The sequence below is a fragment of the Chiloscyllium plagiosum genome, chromosome 23 (assembly GCF_004010195.1).
Source record: "Chiloscyllium plagiosum isolate BGI_BamShark_2017 chromosome 23, ASM401019v2, whole genome shotgun sequence".
NCBI classification, from domain to species: Eukaryota; Metazoa; Chordata; class Chondrichthyes; order Orectolobiformes; family Hemiscylliidae; genus Chiloscyllium; species Chiloscyllium plagiosum.
The window spans coordinates 1,132,026-1,147,812 of NC_057732.1; the positions used below are offsets into that span (position 1 = coordinate 1,132,026).

The 15,787-nt window shown below is 43.3% G+C and overlaps 1 protein-coding gene across 1 annotated transcript in view; it reads right to left on the reverse strand.

Moving 5' to 3' along the window:
• The window catches only part of LOC122561437 (dynein axonemal heavy chain 3-like), a 466,282-nt gene that overhangs the window by 383,920 nt on the left and 66,575 nt on the right, over window positions 1-15,787 (reverse strand). The window contains exons 4-7 of the mRNA XM_043713180.1: window positions 10,981-11,085; window positions 9,318-9,448; window positions 8,450-8,648; window positions 6,276-6,479 (exon numbers count right to left, since the gene is read on the reverse strand). Coding sequence (XP_043569115.1) covers window positions 6,276-6,479; window positions 8,450-8,648; window positions 9,318-9,448; window positions 10,981-11,085 — 639 coding nt within the window. The remainder of the gene's footprint in view (window positions 1-6,275; window positions 6,480-8,449; window positions 8,649-9,317; window positions 9,449-10,980; window positions 11,086-15,787) is intronic.

Consider the following 15,787-nt stretch of genomic DNA (forward strand, 5'->3'; position numbering starts at 1 on the left):
TTACGTGTATGGATTGAGCTGCCAGAGGAAGTGGTGGAGGCTGGTACAATTGCAACATTGAAAAAGCATTTGGATGGGTATATGAATAGGAAGGGCTTTGAGGGATATGGGCCGGGTGCTTGCAGATGGGACTAGACTGGGTTGGGATATCTGGTCAGCATGGACGGGTTGGACCGAAGGGTCTGATTCCATGCTGTATATCTCTATGACTCTATGACTCTAAATGCCGTATATGAATAGAAAGGGTTTTGAGGGATATGGGCCGGGTGCTTGCAGATGGGACTAGACTGAGTTGGGATATCTGGTCAGCATGGATGGGTTGGACCGAAGGGTCTGATTCCATGCTGTATATCTCTATGACTCTATGACTCTAAATGCCCTTAAGGTTAATGAGTCTACTACTGTTACAGGCAGGGAATTCCACACCTTTACTACTCTCTGGGTAAAGAACCTACCTCTGTCCTATATCTATCACCCATCAATTTAAATTTATGTCCCCTTGTGCTAGCCATCACCATCCGATGAAAAACGCTCTCACTGTCCATCCTATCTAATCCTCTGATCATCCTGTACGTCTCTATTAAGTCACTTTTCAACCTTCTTCTCTCTAACAAAAACAACCTCAGGTCCCTCAGCCTTTCCTCATAAGACTTTCCTCCATACCAGGCAACATCCTGGTAAATCTCCTCTGCACCCTTTCCAATGCTTCCACATCCTTCCTATAATGCGGTGACCAGAACTGTACACAGTACTCCAAGTGTGGCCGCACCAGAGTTTTGTACAGTTGCAGCATGACCTCATGGCTCAGAAACTCACTCCCTCTATCAATAAAAGCTAACACATCGTAAGCCTTCTTAACAATCCTATCATCCTGGGTGCCAACTTTGAGGGATCTATGTACATGGACACCGAGATCTCTCTGCTCATCTACACTCCCAACTTTCTTACCATTAGCTGAGTACTCTAAATTCCTGTTACTCTTTCCAAAATGAACCACCTCACACTTTTCTGAATTAGACTCCATTTGCCACCTCTCAGCCCAGCTCTGCAGCTTATCTATGTCTCTCTCTGTCACCTGCAACATCTTTCCACATTGTCCGCAACTCCACTCACTAGTGTCATCCACGAATTTACTAACCCATCCTTGTATGCCCTCATTCAGGTCATTTATAAAAATGACCAACAGCAGTGGACCGAGAACAGATCCTTGCAGCATATATCTGTGACCTTACTGAGGTATATCAAATCATGAGGGGTATAGAAAGGATGAATGCATGTAGTCTTTTTCCCCAGGGGGCATAAGATTAAATTAAGAGGGGCAAGATTTAAGAAGGACCTGAGGGGCAATGTCTTTATGCAGTGAGTGGTGCATATATGGAATAGGCTGCTAAAGAAAGTGGTTGAGGCAGGTACAGTAGCAACATTTAAAAAACATTTGGATAGGTACATGGAAGGGAAGGGTTTAGAAGGAATATAGTCCAAATGCGAGCAATTGGAACTAACTGAGTGGGCACCATGGTCAGCATGGACCAGTTTGGGCCGAAGGGCCTGTTTCCATGCTGTGTTACTCTATGGCTCTGTATGCGTGTACATCACAAACGTCTGCATCAAGGATCATCATATCAACATGCAAAAATGATCAGGGTATTTCAAACAACAAAATAATCATGCATATTTACATACAGTTCTGGTCATCACACTACCAGATGGATGTATGGACAGGGTACAGAAAATATTTCCCAGGATGTTGCCTGGTATGGGGGGATTTTAGCTATGAAGGAAGGTTGGATAGACTGGGTTTGTTTTCACTGGGATGCAGGAGGTTGAGGGGCATCCTGCTAGATGTTTATAAGATTGCGAATGGCATGGATAGAGCAGCAAGTATGAGGCTTTTTTTGCCAGGGTGGAGGGGTCAATTACTAGGGAACAAAGGTTCAGGGTGCAGGGAGAGGGGAAAGTTTAAAAGAGATGTGTGAGGCATGTTTTTCACACAAAGGGTGGTGTGTGCCTGGAACGTACTGCCAGGGGAGGTGGTGGAAGCAGACACACTAGCAGCATTCAAGAAACACCTGGATGAATGCATAAATAGGAAGGGAATAGAGGGATAAGGATCCTTTAAGTGAAGACAGTTTCAGTATGGAAGATCAAAATGTGACAACACAGGCTCAGAGGGCCAAAGGGCCTGTTCCTATACTGTATTGTTCTTTGTTCTTAAACAGTATTACATTTTTATAATTCTCTTTTGCTTCAGAAAGGTCACTGTCAGCATTTTCTAGTTACGATATTATTATTTACTAGCCTTTCCCATCAGAATACTGAATGCTGTAATTGTACAAACCATTTCATTATGAATGGATTTATGATTTTTGGTGCACAGAAAATTGCCCTAATGAAGAAAGCCAGCTCACTCATTAAACAGCAGACTGCCATTTCTGTGACAATTTTAACTATTAACAGCAGCCATATAATTTGGTTTAAAGCATTTATGAAAAAAGGCCAGAAAACCTTCAAGGTAAAAATACTACACAGGGGAAGAGTTAACTTTATGTTTTAGGAAAGTAAAGTGGGTAAATGGGAAAAGATGATTGCAGAGTAAAATCTCTAATGGGAAGCACAGCAAAGTGATGACTCAAGTACAAACCAGATATCCTCAGATGACCTCTGATCTGGACAAAACACAGTTTAAAAAATGTGTAGTTTCTTTGCCTGTAGAATCTTTATTGTTTTGAAAGATGTTTGAAAGGGACTTTTAAGAGATTGCATTACTTAAATGGATCAATTGTAATTTCTTGAACAATAAGCCCATATGATCTGGGGATTCTTGACCTGGAAGCAGTGCGATAAGGAAGGCAGTTGAGATATACAAATCATCTGGCTAGACACAAAGGAGAGATGCAGCAGACAGCAGAATAGAAAGAGCTCATTTTCAAGGAGATGTGTCTGAATAAATCTGTGTGTCTATCTGATGTGCGTGTATGTGTGTGTGTGAGATGTATGTTTGTGTGTGAGGTGTATATGTGTGTGTGTATATGGTTGTGAATGGATGTGTGCATAGTACAGTAAAATAGGACAGAGATGCTGAGGTAGGGTTAGAAGTAGGCTTGAAATTGCAGAAGAATTGGTTAGAGTCCTTTAACCCTCAATGGAGAGCCAAAATTAATTCGAATTTATACAGTGCCTTTAACCTTTCTAAAATCTCCTCAGGGGATTCACAACAGTACTGTTGCAGCAACTTTAGGTGTCCAGCACATGAGGAAATGTAAGGGTAGATGATCAAATGGGAGGTCAGAGACTGATCTGAAGGACTGTCATGGTCGAGGAGAGTGCGGTCAGGGAAATTTCTGGATCAATGTCCAGAGGTTTGGTCCAGGCCTTTGAAGGTACAGCCTTCAAAAGTGGAGCAACTATATTTTGGGATGCTCAAGTGGACAGAGAGTATCAGGGTTTGACGATTGTGAGATTCTTCAGGTGTCAGTGGCTGTGTCTGGGACTCAGCTGGACACATGAAGATTCCAGGCCAGTCACTGCCATGGGCAATGGTGGTTGCCAGTGGCCTAACGACATGAAGTTGAGCTCCAATAGGGCACATGGGTAGATGGCCACTTGGCACTAGAGCAACAGCCCTATTGGAGCCCTGACCTCTGGAAACTGTGTAAAGATCAGTGCTTTCTTCTGGATGCAGCCCCTTGGTCACCCTTCTGTTCCTGATCTTCTTCCCTCTGTTGGATGCTGTGTCTCTGCTGGTGTGTTTGCTCAACTCTGCAAATTGTCCTTTGCAAATCACCCCACCTCAGAGTTTATGGAACTCCCTGTGCAAGGACACAATTTTAAAGATTGTTACTACTCTGAATCTTATTGACTGGCTTCCGTGCAATGTCATCTGTTGCTAAACTAGACTAAATTGCAACAATGACCCTATCAGGACAAAGCAGCCCATTTGATTGACTATCTTCAAAATCAACTCTCTCCACCACTGATGCTCAATTTCAGTAATGTCCACCATCTTGATTTGAATTGAATTGAATTTATTGTCACACATACTGAGGCACAGTGAAAAGCTTTGTCTTGCGAGCAATACAGGCAGATTTAGAGTTAGATTTAGGTTTTATTGTCATGTGTACTCAAGTACACCATACAGTGAGAAGTGTACAATGTTACCACACATATCTATAAAGGTGCACTGCAGAATTTCACCAAGGTTCCTTAGACAGAACCCTCCAAACCCACAACAGTTCCATCTAGAAGGACAAGGGTAGCAGATACATGTGAACACTGCCACCTGCAAGTTTCCCTCCAAACCTCTTACCATCCTGACTTGGAAATATATTGCCGTTCCTTCAATATTGCTTGGTCAAAATCCTGGCATTCCCTCTCAAATGGAATTGTGGGTGTCAGGCAGTGTCCATCTCCATTAAAAGGGAATCTAGTCATCACCTTTGACATTCAACGCCATTATGACTACGGAATCGCCCACTATCCCAGAGCTTACTATTGACAAGAAACTGAACTAGACCATAAACATTGTGGAAAATATATATATAAATATATAAATGCAAGACCAGGTCAGAGGCTAGGAATCCTGTGGTGAGTAACTCATCTCCTGACTCTCCAAAACCTGTCTACCATCTACAAAGCACAAGTCAGGCATGTGATGGAATACTCCCTATTTGCCTGGATGGGTGCAGCTCCAATAACACTCAAGAAGGTTGGCACCATCCACGACAAAGCAGCCTGGTTGATTGGCACATCCACAAACATGCCCACCTCCAACATCGACACTCAGTAGGTGTGCACCATCTACGAAGATCCTGGAATTCCCTTCCCAATGACATTGTGGGTCCACCTAAAGTATGCAGATAATAGCAGCTCAACAAGGTAGCTCATCATCACCTGGTGGCTCAGTGGTTAGTACTGCTGCCTCACAGCACCAGGGACCCGTGTTCGATTCCAGACTCGGGAGACTGTGTGGAGTTTGCACATTCTCCCCGTGTCTGCGTGGGTTTCCACCAGGTGCTCCACAGTCCAAAGATGTTCAGGTTAGGTGAATTGGCCATGCTAAATTACCCATAGTGTTCAGGGATGTGTAGATTAGGTGCATTAATCATGGGAAATGTAGAGTAATAGGGGAGGGGAATGGTTCCGGGAAGGACACTCTCTGGAGAGTCGGTGTGGACTTGTTGAGCCAAATGGCTGGTTCCACACTATAGGGATTTTATCTATCTAACTAGCGACGGGCAATAAATGCTGGTCCAGCCAGTGATGCTGACGTCCAGTGAAAGAATTGAAAAAAGAAAGATGCAATTAAAAGAGGTGGGTGGACAGGCTCCTCAGAGCTGTTTAGAAACCTCAGCTGTTTATTCAGGTGAGGGGTCACAATGAGCAGAGAGGACCCTCCAGGTTCAGAGATGGGTAAGTAAAAAAATCATGGGGACAAAGGTCAGATGGGAGAACCTCGTGGAGAGATTGGTCAGGCCACAGTGGTTATCCAGAGGAGGAGGAAAGAATCCTATTTGTCATCAGGGAGCTCTGTCACTGTACGATTATTGACAGCTTGTTTTCCTTTTCCTTTTCAGAGATTTTCCCACATGTCCCCTTTCCACCTTTCCCTGTAACCCCTCATCTCCTTCTCTCACATAAATTCTCAAAATTGTTACAGCACAGAAAGAGGCCATTTGGTCCATTGTGTACCTGCTAGCTCAGTGTCTGAGCAATTTACAGTGTGTCACTTCCCCATTAGCTGTTGCCTTTCCTCATCTCTGCCTCAAATCTGTCCCTTTACCCATGTGTCCTGCACTCCCTTGCTCCTCTCCCCATGCTCACCTTTTGCCATTCATTCTGCCTTCTGTTCTCTCTTCCCTCAGCTGAACCATTCTTCTCCCCTTTCCTTTATCCCATCCCTTACTTTCTCCCTTCATTCCTTCACTCACTCTCTGCCTCACATTCAACCCTTTCCCTCCTGTCACCTCCCCTTCTCCTCACATTTTCTCCTTAACATTCTTCCTTCATCCTGTCGCTCTTTCTACCTTCCCTCTTCCCCCCATCCCCATTATCCTCTCCTCTCCGTGGTATATGGAGAGGAAACAAATGCAAGGAAATATTCTGGAAGCTTCAGAGGAAATTTCAGAGGGTAATGAATGAACTGTAATCAACAAAAAAAGATAAAATACTGTGGATGTTGAAAGGTAAACCAAAAGTGTTGGAGAAATGCCGCAGGGGTGAAAGCATCTGTGGAGGGCGAAAAGCAGAGGTAATGACGTAATGTAGTCTTCTCTTACCACGAAGATGATGATGGGATGAGGTTTGACAGGAAGCCCCAGGGAATCCGTAGGGTAATCTCCTTCATAACTGTTTCCTTGTTGATAGACTTCGAATATCTGGACTAATTCTTGAAGTGATCCTTCCACAATGCTTCGGAGGAGATTTGATGTGAGTGTGGCAACACTGCCAAAGAAGTGGTCCATTTTTACCATCCTCAGCTCCTATAGTTCAAATCATTTTTACATCAAGAGAACATTAATCATCTTTTGGTGTTGATGTGGTTTAATGCAGACTATTTGGAAAATAAAAATTCTTAAGCAGTGAGTAGAACTTTGCAAAATGATCCAAATTAATACAAGCTCCATTGGTTAATCAGTGCATTGTGAATGTTTTTAATTTGAGCTATTACAAAACTGAATGTGATGTGATTTACTCAGCAGTTTCATGCTCCAATCAACTGCAGACTGTTCACTCACTGGTTTAATATCCAGGCTTTTATTAGCCTGTCCTGCTCCTATCATCATGTATACATGCTTATGTTCATTTGTATTCGTGGGATGGATTATATTCTTTCCTGACTAATTATACATTTTTATTAAATTGCTTTCTCCAGTGTTTGCTCAAATTACCAGAATTTGAATGATAGAAGCATGAGAAATCCCAGACTCAGCTTTGTTAAAGAAATGGATGTTTTGGTAAGCTTGCTGCAATCTAGAGACTGATTTTGCCATTGTAACAATGTTAGAGGTTGGAAATGGAGGAGGCAGAGGGGGAACAAATATACTATTTCCCCTCCAATTTGTCCCAGACATTATCGTGTCTTGTGCAGGAAATGTGGCAAGTTCTAATTTGAAGTTCACACAAAATGGCACTGGGATAGCTGACCAAACAACCAGCAATGTTGAAGTGTTCAGATGTATTACAGCACTTTCTCCACTGAATAAAGGGTATTCAACAGTATCGAGAAACAACTTTTATTGTGTCATTTGGACCAGTGATTGAAGGTCATTAACTTTTTAAAAGGCTATACATTTATCAGTTGAAAAAAACTGAACTGATGCCAAGTATCTTTGATTGAAAGTCTATCTTCTGAACCTTTGAAAATAATGAGATCACATCTCTATCATAATCAGCTCTGGAGGATTTACTGAACCACCTGTATGATGGAATCTCATTATGAATGCTTGGCTGAGTACCAACACACATAAACTGATTTACCTCAGCAGCAGATAAACCTATTTATTAAAAAAAAATGTTTAAGGTAAGCATTTTTTTCAAGTGGGGTTTCAATGGGTGATTTGTTTTTGCTGTTTTTGTGATTATGTCTAAATTTGTCCAATGATAGTATAAGGCTCACACGTCTTCCTATAGTGAATACAGGATAGGTGGGTCTGGAGGATGCATGAGGGAAAGGGGAAATGAAAGGACTAACCCCTACTCCCCACTGGATAAGTAGCATGGACATGTGTGTTAATGCAAGATGCAACATTGTGAGCTATCCCAACACATAATTCCTGACTCCAAATTGGAAATTCCGGCTCAAAACCTAAACTGTGATGAAACAAGCACAGCGTGGGTTGGAGAACTTAAGGGGAAGAGAGGTGAGGATGCACAGAGAGCTGGTGCAGGGGAAGGAGGATAGGTAAATGGGAGAAGGGTAGGAGAGGAAATCAGATGTGGGGTAAAGAGTTCAGGGATGAGGATAGGGATAGAAGGGTCTGGAGGGATTGGTTCAAGGCAAGACACAGTTTCTCTTCTTTGTTTAGAATCCATACAGTGTGGCCCAACATGTCCACACTGACCCTCTGAAGAGCATCCCACCCAAACCCATTCTCCATTACTTTACATTTACCTCTGACTAAGACACCTAACCTGCATACCACTGAGCACTGTGGGCAATTTAGCATGGCCAAGTCACCTAACCTGTACATCTTTGGATTGTGGGAGGAAACCGGAGCACCCAGAGGAAACCCACACAAACACAGGGAGCACGTGCAAACTTGACACAGAGTCACCCACGGTTGGAATCGAACCCAGGTCTCTGGCGCTGTGAGGCAGCAGTGCTAACCATTGAACCACCAGTTTACAACTCTGAAGACCAATGGGAAAAATTTGAGGAATGTTCTTACCAATCAGGATTTGTCAGGAGAATTCAGCTTGAATATAGAAGTATTCACAGTCAGTGTTTTACCTCATTATCATGGGGCATCCAGGCTTCTACAATCTCTCTGTCCTCAGCAATGATCTCAGAACAGTCCTTCAACCAGTGATCCTGCAAAACCATACTCCTGTTCTCTGTAACCATGGAGACGTGGTTAATTAACTGATCCAGAGTAAAGGGGAAGACCTGTGAGAGCAGCTCAGCTTCTATCAGTCGGAAGTTTTTGTATCTGTAACACAGAAGTGCAAAATTACCTGCAGGGACACAGATTCTCCTCACAGTAAAACAGAAACTGAATTTCATAATCACCTTTGTTGGCTGTAAGCTGCTTTGCTGCATCACGGTGCTACAGAAATGATGTTCCAAAATATCCTACAGTCTGGGAGGTTCTTCTGAAGCATGTGCAGAGATGTTTATGCACAAAACAAGCTCCACTCCCTTGTTTGCTCATTACCACAGCCATTTCAAAGCTACTTCCTCACTCACCATCTATGTCTCCATGTTCCCTCAAGTTGGGACAATTGAAGGCCCTCCCTAAACAGGTCACTACAGTTTCATTGCTGGAGTGATCAGGGAGGTGGTGAGTTGAGACCTTTAAGTGGTCACTACTTGATCACTTTTTAAATTTCTTCATAGGATGTGGGTGTCGCTGGCTGGGCTAGCATTTATTACATATTTCCTAATTTCCTTTGAGCTGAGTGGCTTGCTAGGCCATTTCAGAATTTCAGATAAAAGTCAACTACTTTGCTATGGGTCTGGAGTCACATTTAGACGAGATGAGGCAAGGAAGGCAGTTTCCTTCCCTAAAGATCATCAACGAACCATATGGGAATTAATGATATTCGACAATGATTGACATTTTCTAGACAGTTTGAAGTGGAGGTTTCAAAATGCCTACCTGGTCTGAAAATTGAGCAATATTGAGGACATGACTGGATGAGTGATGTATAAATTATCAGTTAATTTCTCACGTGCAGACTTTACGCTTTCATGCCAGGGGAGCCTCCCTCTTCCCGCTGTGTTAGACCGCTGGAGAAATAAAGTGGATTTACAATAAAGATACAGACACGCATTGAGAATATCATCAGCATCGATGAGTTCAGTAGCTCATAGCTGTTGGTAGATTCTGCATTTCAGCAGGTCTCATTATCATCCCATTCCACACAGGTAGGTAACCTCAATCTCCGTCCTTTCCCAGTTTGGAGCACCCCTGTGCTGTGTTCCTCCTGTGTTTGCGAATATTTCTGACTTACTGTCTTGGCCATTAAGGTCAATCCTAATCTTTCAATTGGTTTATTAGGTTTGGCTGATATTTAACTCTAGCAATTCTGGCAACATTTCACTATAGAGACCAAGAAATCAGATAGCAAATATCTGGGTGTGTGTATGTCTCTCATTTCTCTGAGTTCTCATTGTCGGAGGACCCCTAATCCTGGTTTACACAAGGAAATGCCTTCAGTCAGGGTGAGGGGGCAATGTCCAAGAACCACCTCTATAATAGACGGCTTCAATCTACACAGTTGGAGCTGCTGCACACAATATTCATAGAATCCCGACTGTGTGAAAACAGGTCATTTGGTCCAACAGGTCCACACCTACTTTCTGAAGAGTAACTCACCCAGACCAATTCCCTTACCCTGCATTTACAGAAATCATAGATTATTCAGCCAAATGTTTAAACTGACCCACACCTCCTGCCACAATCTCAATATTTTGGATGTTACTGCAAAAGTGGGCGGCACGGTCCCACAGTGGTTATCATTGCTGCCTCACAGCGCCAGAGACCCGGGTTCAATTCCTGCCTCAGGTGACTGACTGTGTGGAGTTTGCACATTCTCCCCGTGTCTGCGTGGGTTTCCTCCGGGTGCTCCGGTTTCCTCCCACAGTCTAAAGATGTGCAGGTCAGGTGAATTGGCCATGCTAAATTGCCTGTAGAGTTAGGTAAGGGGTAAATGTAGGGGTATGGGTGGGTTGCGCTTCGGCAGGTCGGTGTGGACTTGTTGGGCCGAAGGGCCTGTTTCCATACTGTAATGTAATCTAATCTAATAATCTAATCTAAAGGGGGGGGGAGTTACTCTTCACCTGATATAAAATCCACTGTTTTGTGGATAACAAGTGCCCAAGTTGATGCTCATTCAGCTGTTGTACTGTTTATTCTCTTTCACACAAGGTCAGACCTATGTGTGAATTAGGGTAATAATCAAACACAGTGCACCTGGCCAAATGTAGTATCACGTCTGAGCAAATGGAGCAGGCAGATTACATTTCTGAAAGGATTTGCAATTTACAATTTCTAATATTTCTTGTCAGATAATAGAATATGTTTATAGTACAATACAATGCCATTACAGGAACCAGTGAAGAGTACTGAGTGACAGTAAAGGATTCAGTCTGTATCTGCCCCTGGTATCAGCCTAGCACAACCATATTTCATGACTATACCTTCACTTTTCAAAATGCAGGATGTGAAGAACATACAATTCTCCTAAATGGTGCATGAAGACACACACTTTCCCTCAGAATCATGGTCAATTGACCAAGAAAGTTATATTTCCACATACCTTGGGAAGGAGGTCAATGCCAAGTCTTTCCTGTTCAAATGGATCTAACAGCACATAGTCAAGTATAGCCTTCCTCATAGCTCCTGAATATGCATCCCGAATCTCCTAATAGTGAAGGAAATTGAGAGGTTCAGATGTACTGCCTGTTTACAGAATTGCTCAGCAATATGGGGAAACTGAGTGGAGAAAAGTTACTTGTAAAGTCATTTTTCTTAAATAAAACTCACCCCAGATAAATTAAAGACTGGATTCAATGGGTTCAACAGAAACAAACTGAGGTTTGACAGAAAGAACCTCTGCCCTCATTAATGTTTGGAGAATGCAGTGATTCCTGAGTGGCAGTTATTTCATTAAATTCACTGCTACCCAATTTTGATGGAAAAGAGCAGTCCATTATTTTCTAGTATTGTCTAATCTGCAATGTTCTACCTAAAAGGATCATGGAAGCAATATCAATAGTGACCTGTGGAATGTAATTAGATTAAAAACTCAGGATTTTTCATGTCATAGGGTGAGAGCTTGAGATTAGAACGTACTCAATAGCCAAAGAGCTAGCACTAACATCATCCTCTCTGCTTTTGTTTCTATGAATCTGTAATAGTGCTATCATGAAGGAACATCCTTTACTAAGAATGAGATCTGAAACACTGACAAACAATAGACATGGTGGACACACAAGCCACTGTTGAAACGAGGAATCAGTTTGCTGGCTGTAGCAGGGGAGAGCAGGGCAAGTCCGATTGGAGAAATTGACATCAAGCTTTCGCATTCTGCTTGAAACACTAATCAGACAACACGTAATGTTTGGTGAAAAACTAGTATGGAATAAGCTGCCAGAGGAAGTAGTGGGGGCTGGAACAGGAACAGTACATGAACAGGAAGGGTTTAGAAGGATATGGGCCAAGTGCTGGCAAATGGGACTCAATTAATATAGGATATCTGGTCGGTATGCACAAGTTGGACTGAAGGGTCTGTTATATATCTCTGTGACTATATGACTGTATGAATGTTTACATAAAGTTATCTCATGCTTCAGGAAGTTGGGTTAATAAGTTCCCAATAAATGGTGCAAGGGAAATGCTTTAAGAAATGTAAACCAATGACAGTCATTAGGTTACTACAACTTGTAACAAATCACAAACACTTCAGTTTACTATCGTCTTGGAATATTCTGATGAAACCTGCGGATATTAAATATTAACATGTAATCACATTGCCATGAATTATTAAACGGAAGACATATCTCGGTTCTTCACATCTCATAAGATTCAGTGATGCCTGAAGAAATATTCATTTCTTCAGATGAGTGATGCTCAAGAGCTATTTCCGACACTGAGAGGCTTGGTTCTGGATTCATTGTGTCTTCAAAACTTGGTCAAAGATTGAAGATACTGAGCTGAAAATGTGTTGCTGGAAAAGCGCAGCAGGTCAGGCAGCATCCAAGGAGCAGGAGAATCGACGTTTCGGGCATAAGCCCTTCTTCGGGAATCAGCCTTCTTCAGGCTTATGCCCGAAACGTCGATTCTCCTGCTCCTTGGATGCTGCCTGACCTGCTGCGCTTTTCCAGCAACACATTTTCAGCTCTGATCTCCAGCATCTGCAGTCCTCACTTTCTCCTCAAAGATTGAAGATATACAATCACAGCACACTGAAGATGGTTAAGACCTAAAACCTGCAAGCAGGTACCTTCAATACGATTTCCAGTCACTTGCACCTTGAAGTGATAAGAAATAAGAACAGGAGTAGGCCATTCAACCCCTTGAGCTTGCTCCACCATTCAATAGGATCATGGCTGATTCAGCATTCCTACGTCCATTTTCTTGTCTTTTCCTCATTCCCTTACTGATCAAGAATCCATCAAAGCCTTAAATAATCTCTGGCCACTCTGCCAGATGTTCCTCTGCTACCCCCTGTATCTCTGACAACACCTTAATAGCCATGCCCAGAGTCTTATCCTTGTATTGGCCTCAGCAGGGGCTTGCTTCCAGCAGCCTTCTGAAAATCAGAGCCCTCTGCTGTTTCGTTCCCCTCCAGCAATTTCAAGAGGCTGGGAGAGAAGGGTCCTGGGGACTGGGTGTTTCAAGGCTGCACGGACAAACTAAAGGTAGGTCAGTGTCACTTGCTTCAGGGTGGAGACAGTTGATGAGTTCCTCTCATGATAGCTGGATGGAGTCAGTTTCCTGTTCAAAACCAGCTCAGTGCCCCTTGTCTCCCTGCCAGTTCAGTGCGTGTTTGTTAAAGAAGCTGAGCCTATGTCAAGTTCCAGCCCCCTCTCCCAATCTGGACACCCTCACGCTAGTGATACAGGATCCTCCCCTGCAGAAGGAGAGATGCATGAAATCAAATTGGAATGGATACATTAGCACCATGCGAGGTAATCCCCAGAGCAGTGACTGTCTGAGTACATTACCAGGAAGAAGAATGTGGTATTGGTGATGTTAAATGTTGAAGGATTCTGAATGATAGGTCAAAGTCTTGAGTTGATTTGAATGAAGAAGATTCTACAGGATGTGTGTGCCTGATACTGCTGGGAGGGGTTGGTGTTGAAGCCAGGCAGCTTGGTGGTGGTCTTTGCTTATGGTGAGAATTGATGTGATATGTACATGATCCAAGCTGTGAGGAGAGGCCTAGGAGCTGGCGCTGTATGAGCTGCTGAGTGGTGTAGCTCCATTGTGAGTCTGAGTGTGAGGCCGGGCAGTAAGGAGGCAAGCAGTAATACTGCGCTACAAGCATCCAACATGGAGTCAGTGCAATGCAATGACAGAGATTGATTACGTGTGGGGTATGTGATGGAGATTCCTGGCATCCGGTCTCATGTGTGACAGTCCTGGGCATAGTAAGCTCATAATACAGACTCACATTCAGGGACATGAAGCATCGAGTAGTCATGAACTTCAAAATGCTGTTTCTCCAGACTTTTAGAGTTATTACAAACACAGCAATGTTTCTTTTTTCATCTTTTGTTCTAGAAAGGTTTCTCAGTTTCAGTGTCTCTCTGAAAGCCCATGGTTTGTGTTCTAACATACACTGAATCTCATTTACCACTTATCCCATGTGCTCTGACTGAGCTGGGTATGGTACCACAATGCCCTCAAATTCTCATCCTTGTTTCAATTCCTTCCAGAGCCTGGTCTGTCCCAGTCTCTGCCATCTCCTCCAGCTCCACAACTCCCAGAGATATCAGCGCTTCACTAATTCTGGTCTCTTGAGTAAGCCCTAATTTCATTGTTGCTGATTATGCCTTCAGCTACATTGGCTCTATAGATAGGAGTTCCCTCACTGTGTCTCTTTATTTTCCTTTCAGACACCCACTCACCTATCTCAATGTCTATCTATGTGGCTTCTAATTCAATTTTATTTGATAACATTCCTGCTTTTTTTAATTTTTATTCATACACAGGATGTGGGCATCGTTGATTGGAACAGCATTTATTGCCCATTCCTAATTACCCAGAGGGCAGTTAAGGGTCAATCACATTGCTGTGGACCTGGGAGTCACATGTAGGCCAGACCGAGTAAGGATGGCAGATTGCCTTCCCTAAAGGGCATTAGTGACTCTGATGGGTTTTCACTACAGTTGACAGTGGTTACATTGGCACTATTAGACTCTTTCTCCCTGGTATTAACTGATTCAAATTTCATCATCAGAGTGCCACATAACCCCATTCCCTCCGAATATTAGCCTTGGGTCCTGGTTTGCTAACCTAGTGGCATTTTCACTGTACCATTATCTTTCCCTGAAGGTGATGTGCCTTGGAATACCTCATTATGTTAAATATGCTACATAAGTGACGTTGCTGTTGCTCCGATGAGCCATGGGTAAACCAAGGAGGAGAACATCCTAAGCATCTTCCTTCATCCATTGCAGTTTATTCAGATTGTTACAACGTCAATCCTGAATCGCGATCTGCGTTATTCTGCACTGATCACACCTTTTTTCCAGCTGCACAGTGATCATTATCCACAGTTGTGAACCTGATCTTTTTTTATTTGATTACTGATTTGATTACTGTTACGAGCTACAGTGAAAAGTATTGTTTTGCATGCTAACCAGACAACCCATAAGGTCGGCAGCATTTGGGCTCCTTGGTCAGACAGCCGCTTCCTCCCTTCTTTCCTTACCCTTTTTGTCTTCTGTCTTTTACTTCACCCTCTTCCTTTAGGCAGCATGTGAAAGGCGCCATGTGGAAGAGAGCAGCCAGAACGGAGCTCTTGACAAGGCAGCAGCCTGGCCTGGCAATGGAGCCAGGGGCTTCTGGTTGTGCTAGGCCTCAGGCCAGGGTCACCTGGTTATTGGTGAGGCTGCAGCAGCAGTGGAGCCGGGGGCTCCTGGGTGTGGGCCGAGTGTGGGTCCAGCATGGGACCCCGCATCAAGGTCGAGGTGGGCCTAGTGATGAAGAGATGGTGCCTGAAGAGTGGCGAGTCTGGCACAGTTGGCAGTGTAGTTGTCATTGGTCAACCAGCTCAGGACCCATGGTGGAGGCGGCAGAACTAAGATAGACGTTCTTTCAGATTTATCTTAAAATATTCAAATGGTGCTGGATTGTGGCAAGAGCTAGAGCTTTTCACTGTATTTTACTGTGTTGTTCATTGTAGAGTACAAATGACAATAAATCATTCATTCACACCAGGGTAGAATATAATGCAGAATATAATGTTACAGCTACAGAGAAGGTGCAGAGAAAGATCACCTCTGATATATGAGAGGTCTATTCACATGTTTGATAACAGCGGTGAAGATGCTGCTCTTGACTCTGTCGGTACGTGTTTTCAAACTTTTGTATCTTCTGCCTGATGGAAGAGGGTG